Raw genomic sequence first — 15,934 nt, forward strand, 5'->3', positions numbered from 1 at the left:
GTGAAAAAGATGAAATAATAAAATACTAAAACGCAGGAGATCTATTAAAGTGAGTAAAACCAGAAATAAAAGTAGACATAATTGGCTGCTCCAAGGACATGGACCAGAGTAATAAAAATATACCTTGTGGTTTTTCTGACTTTGGGTTTAATATATAATGATATAATAATTATAACCAATTAGTTTGGGATAATAAGACCCTGAGTAGGCCACCACACCCTTTCATGCCCCTCCAGTGTGAAACAGGTCTCTCCAGAAGATGTAGTAATATGAGGACACCAAGAGGTGGCACCGTTCTCCAGATTGTTGATGCCATGTGTGAGAATATTCAGAGAATAGCTCTGTTTGCCAATAGCATTGTGTCAACTGTTTCCCTAAGCTGATCGTCATGCATGGGTGTTTTGCAACGTTTGTTTCCGGGACATGGTTCTGGACACGCAGCTGGTAAACCTGCCGTCTCCTGTCTGGTCATGCCAAACGAAAAGCAACCTCAGGATTTCCACAGAATTTACTCAGACTGAATTTACTCTCCACCCTCCTCTCCTCCACATGTACTGCACTGTGTTCAGCATCAAAACACCTCACACTTACTGTCCCAATAAATTCCTATGTAGAGATCAGTAGACTTTGACTGGGCAAGAGAAACATGTTCACTTAATGTTTTACTTTTAAAGTGTTGACTTTTAACTGGGTGTTTCTGTGCAAATTCATTTATTTCATTACATTACTGCTAAATTTACATTTGGTCTATGTGTCCTTTTGAGGTGCTTCTTTGATTTCTCTTTCAACCTGTTTGAACAGAGAAAAATAAGTGTCCTTCAATGATATTGGTAGACATTTTTCATCGTAGTAACTTTGACATTTCATGACAAGAAAAGCACAGGTGTAACAAACATACACCTTGCTGTCTGCATGCTGGCTCACACATGTCTTACTGGGACATTTAAATGGAAATGAACCATCAAGTTATTAGTTACACAAGCAAAATGTCTGTTGTGAAAATGGTCACGAGACACAGTGCTTAGCCCTGCACAACAGCTATTCATTTTATTAATTAAACCTGTGCTTTAAGTGTTTGGGTGATGTTCGCCGCTTAGTTACTAACCTATCTGGTCAGATAAACTTAGTGTGTTTGTGTCTACTGTCTAATGTTTTATCTTTACACTATTGACATAGTTCTTTTGGTTGCAGCTTCCATGGCAGCTCACACTCTGTGCAGCAAGTTGTGCTTCCACCTGAAATGAAATGTGTTTTAAATAAAGCTTTGCTTGATTGGTAGTCTACCTATATACAATATGGTAATATAGCTGCTTTACTAGTAAATTTACTACTCAGATAGCAAAATAAATCCATGCTTGTTTTCTTCTGGTCCAGTATACACCTGGTTTCAAGGCCTGAATCTGGCCCATATACAGCGTGATTGTCAGAGTACACATCTGGACCAATTCTGGTGCACACACAGAAAATCTTCAGGCTGTCAGCCTGGCTGATAACAGCTGGAATCTGCCCAGATTTGGAAGTATATGGGCCAGGCCCAACATGGGCAGAGGACCCAGGTATTTTATTTAGTTTATTTTCCCAGCTGACATGGGCACAAACTATAGATATGGAACAGTAATTAATATGGCAGTATCATATCATATCGAGATAATGTTCATCCATACATACTCATTCAATATATTGGCAATAATTATCATAATACCGCCATGGTTTGCTACGTTTATCGCATATAGTGCTTGAAGAAACTCTGTATTCTTAAAAGCCTATAAAAAGTAAAAAAGTAAACTTTATATGAGCATTTATTATTGCATTACTTAATTACCCATAGCTCACAACATTATGCCTACAAGTCACAAAAAAAATCAAATTTTGAAATCCCGCTATGGGACGCTCTTTATCTTGTTCCGTCTAAACTCTTTGGCTGGTTCGGTCTGTGTTGCTGTGACGTCAGTTTTATAGAAACGTCTACCAAATGATGGCACTGTAATGTATCGTAGGGGGCGGGACCCACGCCTCTTGCTGCAGCGGATTGGTCGATACTCCTGTCAGTCAATCCTCTCCTGCCTCACCGCCTCTGGTCTCGGAGTCCGGTTGATGAGCAGAAGGAGGGGAAAGAGGTAGAGAGACGTGGTAGAGATGTAGCAATCAACGGAAACTATAATTTTTAACGCTCTCCATTCCTCTTATATCGTGCATTTAACTCTTTTCTACTTTGTTTATTTTTGTTTTCTTATTTTACGCTTGTTTTGCCGCTTTTCGGTTCGAGTTGTGTATCCTTGGCAACGCCAGTAACTGTCCTGCGAAGTTTGGATCAAGTGGTTTACCTTTGGCCGGAAAATAAACTGGATAACTACCCGATAAACTAACGGAGTTGACTCCGTGAGTCACAGGAGTGTCTGTGAAAGTACTTCAGACTGTCTTTATCCACATTTAACGATTTTTATTTTTAATTTTAAACCTTGTGTTAAAGGAAACCGGACAGCGCGAGACAATAGTGGTGTGTGAGAGACAGAGAGAAAGCTCGTGCAAGGGAGGAGGAGGAGGGGGGTCGATGCCTCGCGGGGGCTTTGTTCTGCCCCGTGTTGAGACATACCGCGGATATCGACAGATTTAGTGGTGGATTAATGATTAGTTCGTGATTAATAAGCGGAGTCGGAAGCTGTGGGAGCAACCATGGATGTGACTCTGTCGGAGTTACTAGCCACTTTCATGGAGTCGCCGCTGGTGGTGTGGGTGAGTGAGAGCAACACGCGCACACACGGTTGTGATGGTGACCTCTGCCTGTGTTTTACTTTCTCTCAGCCAACTGACAAACTAGTAGCTGGCAACAAACATATTATATATATATAATATAACATGTATATAACATGTCATCCATATTCTACATTTCTATTGAAGTTTTGTTGTAGTTAATAGTTTTTATTCATTAACTACACTAAAGTGAAAGGGGAAAGATTTGTAGTGTAAAAGCCTCAGATTAAGTGGTCCATTGAGAGATTTTTGGTTGGTGTCTCAGGGGCTTTCCAAGTGTACTTCTCATCCTACCTGTCAAACAGAAGTTTTTTCTGCTTTGCCTCATTGCTAGTGTACCTCACTTCTTTTCCTCTTCTTTTGCCTTTTGCTATTAAAATGCTGATGCATGCAAGACCCCCCCCCCAGTACAATGAATGAATGAAATTCCAGTAAGAAACAGGACACTAAATTGACTAACAGGGTAACAGACCAATAGTGTGGAATTAAAGATGTTAAAGACTTTTACTAAGCCCACAAAAGGCTTCTTTCTCTCCGTGTTAGTGAGCCAAGATCCAAGATGCCAAGATCATCCATTCACCTGACAGGTGCGGCATACCAAGATGCTGATTTCACAGCATGATTATTGAACAACTTTTCCCTGGGCTGGTCACAATAAAAAGCCACTTTAAAATGTGCATTTTTGTATTGAAAAGAGACATTTATTAGATAGGGAACGGTGGATTTCACATGACTTAGGTTGCAGATGTGCAGATTTAGGGGGAGAGTCATGGATCAGAAAACGAGTCAGTATCTGATGTGACCACCATTTACCTCATTACCTTCTAAACCACCACTGTTTAAGTTGGACAGCTACTGTGTGTACAACTGATTAATGAGACATAAAGAAGGCTCAAGTGCTATAGATATTGTTATTGTTTACTGTGCCTGCCTTCTTCCTCTCTTGATGTCCCACTAAGACCGTTGTAGGGTCATTATACTGCCCTCATCAGTCCCGGAAGAATCATATCTCCTGTACCTACCACATCCATGGTACCTACAGAAGAATTATGGCTCCGACTTGTTACCGAACTATCAGTTCTCATGACATCCCTACAGTCCCCCCAAATATTCTGACAGATTTGTGATTTTAGATGTGTTGCTGATGTTCAAGGTGTAAATGTGTTTAAAAAAAAACAGTCATTATCTTCATCATAGCAAACAGCACTTTAATTGATTTCACTAAACTCAAAAAGCTTTAAGCAGAGACTGATTTAACTAACTGAAACCAAATCCAGAGTAAAACAGCAGCATCCTATAACCCACTGCAAACATCAGACCAGCATGTATCATCTGCCTTATTGCTGTGCATATATTCATTTGCAGGCAGGTTCAGTAATACAACATTTGATTTAAAACAGTTGTTTCTGTAGTTAGAGATGCTCCACAACAGTAAAAAGAAAGTAAAAAGAAACAATGTAAGAAAAACTGTAAGGTAAGCTATATTAACTCTCAAGTATACTAGTGATAGATACTAGTGTCTTCTATTAGACTCTACTACACAAGTAATCTTCCTCCTGCCCAATATGGGCTCTCAGCCCAGCCCAGACTATGACCACCAGCAGAGCTCTCAACAGGTTATTAACCCTGTGGTACTTCCTGTTTCCCCATGGCCTCACATCCTGTTGACCTGACCAGTCAACCAACAGTTGTTCCCATCTTTGTTGGGCAGACAAACACGATTAACATGGACAGACGTTAGAAAAGTGCCTCAGGGCAACTTTCACCCGACTGGTCTCTCTCTTTTTCTTGTTCTCAGTTTTTCTTAATGTTCACATCCATGCGTTAATGAAATATATTTTGTGACCAAAACATTGCCGGTACAGTCTCTGGACCAGATTTTAATCCGGACCAGATTTTAGGTTAGATCTGGGAGGGGAAAGGGAAAGAGCAGTGCTTGCAGACCACACTGTGGTTGTACTAGGCACCTTTGAGGTATAATAGTGTGTGAGTTTGAGCAGGGTATTTTCTCAAAAAGAAACGAAGTACCCCTGAATAAATAAATAAAGAGAAAAAAAAATGTCACTGTATCATATATAACATTTTAAAGCGAGTACATCTTTATAGTGTTAAATGTACCTGACTGTTTCATGTCTTTGTCTGTAACCTGTCTGTCTCTAGGTGCGGATGCTGGGCCCGTTGGGTTCATGTGACAGTGTGGGCTCAGAGGAGCGGGTCAGCATGTTCATGGAACTGGTGGACGGTGTCTTCTTGCACAAGATCATGACACACATGTAGGTCTCAGCATACAGAGTGAGAGTTTGCATGAGTCAGTAAGAAGTGTCTTTTGGTGTGCATTTGTATTTGTGTGTCTGAAGTGGGTATATAAGCAGTGAGTGAGTTAATCCAGTGTTTCCTGTGTGTGTCTGTGTGAGTGTGTTCGTGTAACCACATCCTGACTTGCTGGTATCAGGTTGTAAACGTCACAGCCAGATGTGCTGCTCAAGGTTGCAAAGAGAAATGGTGTATACGAGAGTTTTATCATTTGCAGTCCCTTCAGAGCCGAGCTGAAGTCAGTTTGTACTCAGTGTCAGGAATCACACAATCAGGTTTGTAACAGGTAGAACAGATTGAGTTTCAGCACATTTACGGACTAGTTTCTGATCTGTGTGGCTCTAGAAGAAATCACAAAGCTGCCACTGGGCAAGAACATCGGTCACAAATATCAAAGTCATGTAACGCAAACTAACGGACATACACAGGGAATACAAACGTTACCTAAAGAGGAGGAGATGTGCATCTGTTGTGGACATTTGGTCCTATAGGGAGTATTTCTGGCAGCAGGATGGTATATGTTGCTTTGAATAAAAGTAGACTACAGTGTGTGTTCATGGTAATGAAGGAACATGTCCCCCAGTGCAACCACCAGACTTATCACCAGACTTATCCTTCAGTATCAGCTGGAGTGGAAAATCCGGACTATAATACTGTCCACAATAATATCTTATATATATATAATATCTCATATATCAATAATATCATATAAATGTATGATATATATATCAATAATATCATATAGATATTATATATATATCTATATATATCTATCAACATATCTACTTGTGTGGAATCTCAATCTTGTCTCACCCAGACAGCCCTGTGTCCACAATCAGACCACATGTTCATATGTTAGTTATTGTCTTCAGAAACAGTGATAATCACGCTATTGTTCCCCACAGACGAATGTAGGCTGATGGGGGAGGGAGTGGGGTGTTTGGGGGGGGGGGTTAGTAGGATTTTATAGGGGTTTTTAGGAAAGTGGGTTACAGAGGAGGAGGTCAGGATTGAAGGGCCATGAGGACAGGCACTCAGAGACAGTTGGTAAATCAGTCAGTCAGAGAAGCAGTCAGCTGTTAAATCAGTCAGTCTATAAACCCAGTCTTTCTACCCTATACATATGTACATATATACATATACATACACATATATATATAATAACATGAAGTTGCAATTACACAACTCTACAGAGGACTTTTAATCTATAACTGGAGACGTGGGGACATCTGACAGATGACAGGGAGAAAGAAGAGAAAAAGAAAGATAAGACAGGAAGGTAGATTTAACAAGCTAACATTAAGTCAGATATATTTTTTTGATATTCACTGAGACTGCCAGCGTACTATGCACGCTTATAGGTGCAACAAAAAGTTTTTACTGGCCCAGTTAGTCTCTCTGGACTCTGTACTGTCATTTGGGGATGCATAAGATGTGTCATGTGCCAGTTCCAGACAGGGCTCACTTCACCAACCCCGACCTGAGGAAAACTGTCATTTAAAATGAGCAACCACAGAGAAAATGAGATGCGACCACAGGCCGTCTTGATTTACAGGCATACAACCTCAGATCTTCACTGGACTCGCTTGGAAAAGCTCCTTTTACCTCATAAATGCTGAAACACCAAGCTGGAGTTTTAAGATTTACACATTCTGGAGGCTGCTGTGGAAAAGACTCCTCATGACTCCATTTTGAGGGGTGAAAAATGCTGTTTTAGTCTGGACTGTTGGTGAAACAGAAAAAGAAGTGTCAGAGATAAATTGAGCTGGAAGTGTTAGTTGATGAGTCCAGAACGAAATTGGTGGCAAATTAGTGTATCAACTGAAAGAATGTAAAAGTTGATGATTCAGCTGACCTGTATTCAGCAGTTGAAATGTTTCTTCAAAGACGTAACCTGAAACTTGAAACCATCTTAAGTGTCAATTGAAGCGTAAACAGTGAAAGAGCTGAAATGTCAAGTGGAGTTTAACAGAATCAGATGAACGTTTGGTTAAAGAAAAAGAAATTAAAGCAGTGAAACTGTCAGCGGACATATAAATAATAAGGTAATATTTTTGGCTATATTGCGATACATAATACATAGCTCAATATTTTGAAATCTCCTCTGCAGCACTTCATAAATACGTGGTTTAACCCTTTGATGCATAAAATCACACCAGTATGATGCATAGACTATAAATAAAGACGTAGCCTCCTTGACATCCCCACAGGTTTCTGAATAGTGGTTTTGAAGCTCAGAGTGAGCTGCCCCACTGTTGCCATCTTGGCAGTGCCTGACTCTGCCCCTAACTCCCAGTTAATCCAAAAATGAACAGTGTTGGCTTCATTTTCCAGCCTCAGAGGTTGATGCGTGGTGTGATGATTCTTCTCCCTGCAGCGTTTGTTGGCGTTAAAACATTCTTCTTTACTCTATTTTAAATTTGCAAAAAAGGGGGAAATCACAACCAAGTTAAATTTTAGCTCAATCAACAAAAAGTGCATTTAATAAGAATCCCTGAGAAAGACGTTTAACCCAGTGCTGTTTCTTTTCTGAACCAATTTGTCCGCCTCCATCCTCAATTACTGTTCTTGAACACGTATAAACTCGCTTCGGTGCTTCACTTCTTTCACTCTCTCCAGGTGCCTCACCTACGTCTCACACACACACACACACACACACACACACACACACACACACACACACCTACCCACCCACCCAGGATAGTTTTCTGGATAGGAGAGATAGGAGAGAGAGAGATTAGGGCAAAACTCCAAAGTGAATTTCATTCCATACACTTGTTAAATTGATATAAATGTAGGGATGCCAAAGAACACAAAGTCTATTAAAGTTATTTGCAAGAAGTAGTTGTAAGTTTGATCCTTGTTTAGCCTCAGGCATGTGGAGGCCAGGCCACACCAAATCTGTTCTAGCCGCTTTATATTTAGATTGGAGGTGAATTGAGCTCCATCCTCAATCTAACGTCATGACAGTCATAATAGGTCCAGCCAGACCACATAACACACCCCCTGTTCATATGCATATCAGTCTGGCACAGCCTCGCGTGCGTAAAGCATAAATCCTTCTCCAGCACAATAGTTTCCCTGGACCTGGGACGTGTGAGTATGTGTGAGTGCAATGATCTTTGTCTCAACTGCCTCTAATAGCGTCAACCTAAATGCTCCTGTGGTGTGTGTCTGTGTCTCCATAGTGACCCGAGCCCGACCAATCAGAGGCTGAACAAGAATGTCAACAATGATATGTCGCTTCGCCTTTACAACCTGACTGTTCTCACCAGACACATCAGGACGTACTACCAGGTATACACACACACACACACACACACACCAGTGTCCAGGGTTATGGATGGATAGATGGATAGATACTTCATTCGTCCCCTAGATGAAATTAAAGTGTCCAGTAGCTCAATATTAAAAATAATGTTAAAAACAAGTTAATAGACGTCATTGATCCCAGCAGCACTGAAGCAACTACAATCAGTTTTTTTCTGCAATCAGTTGTTCATATTCCACATGTTGTATATCAGACCTACTGTGTAGCATGTTTGCCTTTATTATTGACCTCTTCTTGGTTTAAGTCTCTGTGTGTCTTTCAGTTTCTGTTTATTATATCTTCAGCTGATCTGCCTAAGGGGTAAATGTATGTGTGTTCTGTTTGTCTTTTATCCATCATCATTGTCATGTGTGCGTTTTGTAACGTGTCTGTTTCAGCTTGATGTGACAACAACAAGCTCCCTTCCGGCAATCACACACAGCAACATTTTCAGTACATTCCTGAACCACAGCAAGCGTGTGTGTGTCAGTGTCTGTATTATTGATGATGGTAAATCAGTATGGATCATCATTAAACTTGCTGACCAATCATTCTTTAGTGTACTTGCTTGATGATCTGCAGTGATCAATAGTAGCAGGAAGTAACACATCTCATGCAAATGTCATGCTCATTGTGAGGCGTTCTGCTACTTTGATATGACATTTTGATGTCTTAAGTACTACAGCATTTACTTAATCTCATATTTTAATAGGCATTAATATAGGAATTGTAAAAAGATTTTATAAATTTACAATGAATCCATCAACAAAATTGATTTTTTGAAACAGCAAAAAACACAATACATTTATTAATTCATGAATAAAAAATTGCTAAATCTAACCTTTCTGTGACACTCTGGACCTTCAGTGGTAAAGCCAGGCTAAACAATCACAATTGGCCATGGGATGTAACAAGCTCTTTGATTGCATATTAAAATATGAAATGAAGGAAATGCTTTATTACATTTCCTGTCACAACCCTGGTCGTCCATAAACTCTTAGATTTTTTTTGGGGATGTTTGAATGTATTCTCTAATGTTTGAGTCGGTTTTGGGTTTTGTATAGAGCACAGTAAATGTTTCCAAAATGTTTGTCATAAAGGAAAATCTAACTAGAAATTCTGCCCTCTGTTGAATGGATCAACTTTGGGTTTAGATGATCAGGAAATGGTAAATAGCAGCTTTGTTGAACCAGTGATCATTGAGTTTGCTCAGGAAGATGTAACAAGATAAGCAGCATTCAGTGGCTCTTAAAGTTTGTCATTGCAGCTTGACCCTTGTCACAATAGACATTCACTCACTCTTCTCTGTCTGGCTTCATCAGAGCTTTTTAAGTGCAGTGAGTTGTAATTCACAAAGTTTTTGTGTAGAAGCATGTAACAATAAAAAGGAAACTAAAAGCTGACAGTTTGTTGATACTTGACACTTGAGAAATATCAGCTGTAGCTGTAAAATGTGATGCCAAATTGTGTATCAGACGTGTCACTACCAGAATCCATTGTAAACACAGCACTCATAAAGAAGCACCCTTACACTTATAGGAAACAGGAAGTGATGCGTTCAAAGGGAAGAATATGTAAAAAACATATCTCAGAAATGCAAAGGATTTTGCAGAGCCTTAGAAAATTGTGAAAGCTGATGCCCTTTACAGCGGGACAAGAGGATTATCATCATATGGGGTACCACAAAACAGAGCCCGGTTCAGTTTTTAGGTTGAGGTATCACTAAACAATGTGACCATCCTCTCAAAGCTAATCACAGCTGATGATCAGAGGCATAAATAATTTGTGTGTGTGTGTGTGTGTGTGTATGTCAGGGAGTTTTTTGTATAAACCAGAGATAAGGAGCTCAGATGCAGTTGATTGGGTTGAGCTGCAGCCGTGTCCTGCTGACTCTTAAGCTCTAACCTCACACAGTGGTGGGAGTGTAGTGGTTCATGTAGTTGTTGGTGTTTTAATATTTTTTATCTCTAGGAATAATCTTTGATTGTTTGTACATTGTTTGGAAGTTAGTGTTCAACATAGTGAGCTACAAATTACAGTTTAATGGTTTCAGATGTATTTAGTTTTTAAGTGATGCTCAGCATATCTGATATCCCTTAATCTTTTTATTGGGTTTAGTTGGTGATAAACAAGGTTATTATTTCAAAAACTGCCCAGTGCACATTTAGGGCGAAGTACATACATATTTTATATACAGTACATGATGTTCTGCTTTTATTACATCGAGACCTGATCATTGTAAATCAGATAAATAGCCACTCATTTCAGAGGAAAATGGAAAACCAACACAATAACACAAGATCACATCTGCTGTTGTGTGTGTGTGTGTGTGTGAGAAGTGGGTCATTCTAGGTAGTATGGGGTTAATCTGTCCGTGGTTAATCTCTAACCACAGTCAAATACCCTGGCCTCAGCAAAACACACTCAGCCCCACGTGCACACACACACCTCATAGCATAACCTTAAGTCAATGAGGTATGAGCCTTAGAGTGTGAGCTGGTGCAGGTTTAGCTGCATAAACAAAACACAGTGCAGTGGCTTCAGAAAGTATTCAGACGCCTTCACTTTACTGTGTTGTAGATTTAACTTTAAATAGATAAAATTGCCCTTTTTGCCCATCAGTCTACACACAATAAACCAAAATGAGAAATTTTTGAGTTTATTAAAACCCTTGTGAAATGGAAGAAGTTTGTAACCACCAGGACTCTTCCTTTGGCTGTCAAGCCAAACTGTAACCAGGCAAAGATCAGTCATTTATAAAACAGAATCAGGCGTACCTGCATCTTCATTAATCTGACCTAAATGATTCATATGCATATTTCTGTCTTTGTGTGTAAACACAGTTGCTGTTTACAAATATTCGTCCTCTCTTTGACTCATTCAGTGCAGTTGTAATGTTTCTTCTTCTTGGTGCTTTCCCTGGTACTTTGCTGGGCTGGGAGGTGCCTGAAGCAATAACACCGGCGCTGTTCTTCTGAAGTAAAATGTTTGAACTCTGCGGAATACTTGGATCGAAATCTGATTGGTCAATCAAGGCATTCTGATTGGGTGGGAACCAAGCATTAACCTCCATGAAGCGCTAAAAACTGCACGTCCTTTAATTTCTGGCTCCACAGTGAGTCAGTCCTCATAGACTCCCATGTTAAAAGGTTTGCAGAGCTGCTCATGTAGTACAAGTTATGTGAATATGAAGTAAATGAGTAGCTAAATGTCAAATATCAGCGTAATGTCATCCCCTCTGTCAAAGTGACATAAATGTTACTAAACTCAATGTTACTCAATGCCCGCCCGCTTAAAGTATTTCAGAAGGTTACCCTATAAAACCACTTGTATGAAAGTTGATCAAATGATTTTGAATATGAAAAGTTATTATCACTGTATATGATAAGATAAGAGGACCGTGCAGTTTGACTTAGTACCCACCACAGAAGTAGTGTACATATATACAGCTTGTCCAAATGTCCAACTTTACAGCAGAAATAAACTTAATAAGCTGTATAAACAAATAAACAGGTACAAAAAACAGTTTTGGTCTTTAGAGCCAATTCCCTCCTTCATCACAACTGTTTATATAACTCACCTGTTTACATTTTATTATGGCTTAAAGTTATGTATAATTGAGGTCTTGGTCTCTTTGAGTGACAGGTGGGTGAGCTTATGCTTGCCATAAACTGGCATGCACTGAAGTCTCTGCTCCACACACGCCCTTCCTCTCTGTCCATATTTGGATTAGCCGAGTGTTGGGGGCGGAGTCAGACACTGCCAAGATGGTGATGGTGGAGCAGCCCATGCTGAGCCTCAAAACTGCTCTTCAGAAACATGTGGGTGACGTCACAGAGGCTACGTCCATCTTTATTTACAGTCTATGATGGGAACCACCAACACACACACAACCACACGCACTGATGGTGGTGGTGATCAGATGAGAAAGTTTGTGATCTTGCCGTTGTACAATATCTTCGCAGCACCAAAATAGAGTTATGTTTTGGCAATTATTTATATTTATATACAACTTTTATTATATACACCTCACTGACCTCACCGGTGGGTACTGCTGTGATTGAGTGGCACTTAACGTGAGGATGTTTATTCATGACTTTTAAGTTGTCCAATTGGGCAGACAAGCCTTAATTTTGAGCCCTGAACCATCTCATCAGCACTCCATCAGTCAGTCAGGCCTTTATGCTAGAGTGGTTAGGCACTACGGGACACTGGAGTCTGTGACTGACAAATCCTAAACATAAACTTTATAGGACATCTGTGGAGAGACCTGAAGATGGCAGCTCACAGATGCTTCTCATCCAACACAATAGAATAGGCAATAAGTGAAGGGGTCTGAATACTTTCTGAAGCCACTGTGTACACACAGACAGACACACACACACACACAACTGGGGCTAGGCGTTGGCTTTCTCTTAATTAGATGATGTCCCAGTAGACACGCAGGCTGGTCCAGTGAATCCCTCCAGTCTCCCCAGTGATAAAGCACTAATTGTATGTATGTGTGTGTGTGTGTGTTTGAGAGCAAGAGGAGGGGTGTCTGTCATCTCCCTTCTGTTCCCTCTCTATTGTTCAAAGCACAGTAACCTGATATCACAAGCTTTGGATACAAAGCTGTTCACTCTGTTCCCCCTTTTGCTGGATTTTCCATCCAGCTAGTCCACCTAAGTACTGGAACAACGAATTGTTAATTGATCAGTTAATCAACAGAAAATTAACCTATGACAATTTAGACAATAGAAACACCATTTGTTAGTTACAGCTACGTGAGGAGGAGCAGCTTTTCTCTGTTTGAGTGTTGGTCACACAAACTAAGCTAATACTACTAAGATCATTTACAGACTAATGATTAATCAGTTATTCAAACAGAATAGATTAATCACTAATGGAAATAACTCTCAGTTGTAACTCCACTTCTTAAATCTCACAGGTGAATGTAGTCTAATCCACTAGGTGATTTGTTTGTTGTGCTCTCTAGAAACCATGCCATTAGCGTGGTGGGAGAATTGAACTGAGCATCTTTTTGAAGGCATGTATGTTTTGGTTGATCATGTTTTTGCCAATTGCTGGAACAAATGGGTGCTTGTGAATGAGGAACGTCCTCATTTAGTCTCAAAACAGTGTGCAGTCGGTCATGACACAGGAAAAAACATGACTAACCTCTGGTGTGAATGTTGAAAAGATTTGTAACCCAATAAATGGCACTACTTGCTAGCTTATGATTACAAATCAACAAACTTGCCTTGCAAGCAGCTGAAGTGTGCCCTTGACTGGTCAGTTGTGCACTTGGCCATACAGTTCAGAGCTCAGATGTAAGGATTCAATAAAGATGAATAAAAGTGGATTTAATTTTATGGAGGAGACGCTTGCCTTTATTCTTTTGTTGGAAAAACTTTGGACGGCTGTAAATCTGTAAAATCTCACTGAAGATAGATTATAACATGTATTTAAATAACAATTTAATGAATATTTTTTCAACATGTAACACATTCTACTGGATATTTCTTTCATAAAGATTCATAGATCTATTTGTCAATGTCTGTTGTGTGGTGGGGTGTGGGCGGTGTATTGTGGTTCTGTCTTCTGGTACTGACTGTTGATGTTTGTGTTACGGTTTCGGTCTCCGTTCTGGAGTCAGTACACCCCTGGTTTTTTAGCGCCCCAAACAAAACGTGAATTATTGTATTGAAATCACAAATGAAAATGTATATGCTCTTATATACAGTCAATCTAATACAGTATATGTCCTTGGATTAATCCTGTCTCCTTCAACATTTAAATCAGCACTTTTTGTTTCCACACCGCAATTTGTTTATACTTGTTTATACAATATCTTTGCGTCGTTAGAACTGTGAGACTCTCTGGCTTTGAAACTGATTTGAATGTGCAGAACTTTCCCCCTCTCTCTTTCTATCACCACTTTACCCTTTCTTAGTTACCGTGGGAACTGAAGAACAAAGCCTTGAGCCTTCATGGGATGTTTTGAACTTCATATCCTCTGGCCTACTTCGTACACACACACACGCCCTGGCAGGGTGGATTGTAATATTCTGTGTGTGTGTGTGTGTGTGTTGGTGTGCGCGCGCGTGTGTGTGTGTGCACTGACCCTGGTCAAACCCGTTGACAGAGTTTTATTGCTCAATGTAACTGCCAGCCACTGTAAGGAAAGACTGCCGGTGTGTGTGTACTGAAGGGGTGAGGTTACTAGACAGAAGTTTTACCTGTGTGTGTGTGTGTGTGTGTGTGTGTGTGTGTGTGTGTGTGTGTGTGTGTGTGTGTGTGTGTGTGTGTGTGTGTGTGTGTGTTGTCATCCCCTGATCCTTTTGGGGTAGAGTGGAGTGACTGGGGGTTTACAGATGGAGTACTAATGTGCTCTGTGTCAATAGAAAACTTTTCAAAAGAAAAATATATGATAGAAAAACAGAAACGTTTTTATTTTTAAGACTGGAGAGTCACAAAATCCAGGCCTGACTGAGTGATAGAGTAGAGTGATCATAGTTCTACCATTGGTCATTGCTCTTTGAAAATTAATTGTTTCAAACAGTTTTTATTATCGTTATTGATTTGCCTTTTTTCTTTTTTTAAAAAAAGCAGCTAGTGACAAATCCTAGTGACTTTTTACACAAACCTTGGCTACGTAGAAGAGAGTAACGCCCCCTCTCTCTGTGTCCGCTGTGTTCAGTGAGAACAGGATAAAAAGTTATTCTGTCGCTTCTAACTTGTGAGTGATGATTTTACAGTAAATCCAACTGAAATCACAGCTCAGTCTTTGTCTTTAACTGATGTGTTTGGTGATTTTGTGGGACAATGTCCTGGTTATAAAATCAGAAGCTTGGAAGTTAATGTGTCGTCTTAATGGGACGTGTTTCAGTCACTATTTCAAACTTGTTCTGTCATCTCACAACAGAAACAGAAAAACATGTGAATGAGAACAGCTTTATTGTGAATTCAGCTGTATCAGAACACTGTATATGTGAGCACAGAGAGGAGGAGAGAAGAGAACAGATGAAGGACTGAAACCATATGACATTAGGCTGGATGCAAATTAGGTTCTCGCCCCTGTTCAAGAGCAACAGGAAACATGCTCCTGCTCCTTCACTTTGATCATTGTTCGTCATTGTCAGAGATGTTAAGGAGAGATTGGCAAAAACCTGCAAAAGTAAGGATATAACAGATAAACTTAAGACTATTCTCAACAGTCAACCCGTTGTTACTATCTATGTCTCTACAAAAATACTAAAAATACAGGTGGCTTTCTTGTGAATTACTTTTTGAACCGGGTGGAAAGAAACATTGCTGATGTCGGCCTGTGAAGCCCACTGAGATGTCTCATGTGACATGGGGCTGTGTGACTAAATGTGACTTCATAAAACTAAAGGGAACAAATACAAAACTTCTGAGGAAGCAAGGAGCAGATTTAAATTTTCAAATGGTCAAAGTGGTGAGAGAGCTGTGCAGCACAGAACCTAGTGGCTCATTTGAAGTCAGATCTGCTGTTAGCTGCCACCATTTTATTGATCTGGGATTAGAAATAGGAGCCCAATGTGTTTGTGGGACATG

General features: G+C 40.0%; 1 protein-coding gene across 1 annotated transcript in view; it reads left to right on the top strand.

Moving 5' to 3' along the window:
* Positions 1-2,673: 2,673 nt before the first annotated feature.
* Positions 2,674-15,934, top strand: part of LOC111226116 (protein Daple-like) — a 48,056-nt gene continuing 34,795 nt past the window's right edge. The window contains exons 1-3 of the mRNA XM_022751210.1: positions 2,674-2,733; positions 4,912-5,024; positions 8,253-8,361. Coding sequence (XP_022606931.1) covers positions 2,674-2,733; positions 4,912-5,024; positions 8,253-8,361 — 282 coding nt within the window. The remainder of the gene's footprint in view (positions 2,734-4,911; positions 5,025-8,252; positions 8,362-15,934) is intronic.

The sequence above is a fragment of the Seriola dumerili genome, unplaced genomic scaffold (assembly GCF_002260705.1).
Source record: "Seriola dumerili isolate Sdu_G_001 unplaced genomic scaffold, Sdu_1.0 BDQW01000149.1, whole genome shotgun sequence".
Classification (NCBI taxonomy): domain Eukaryota; kingdom Metazoa; phylum Chordata; class Actinopteri; order Carangiformes; family Carangidae; genus Seriola; species Seriola dumerili.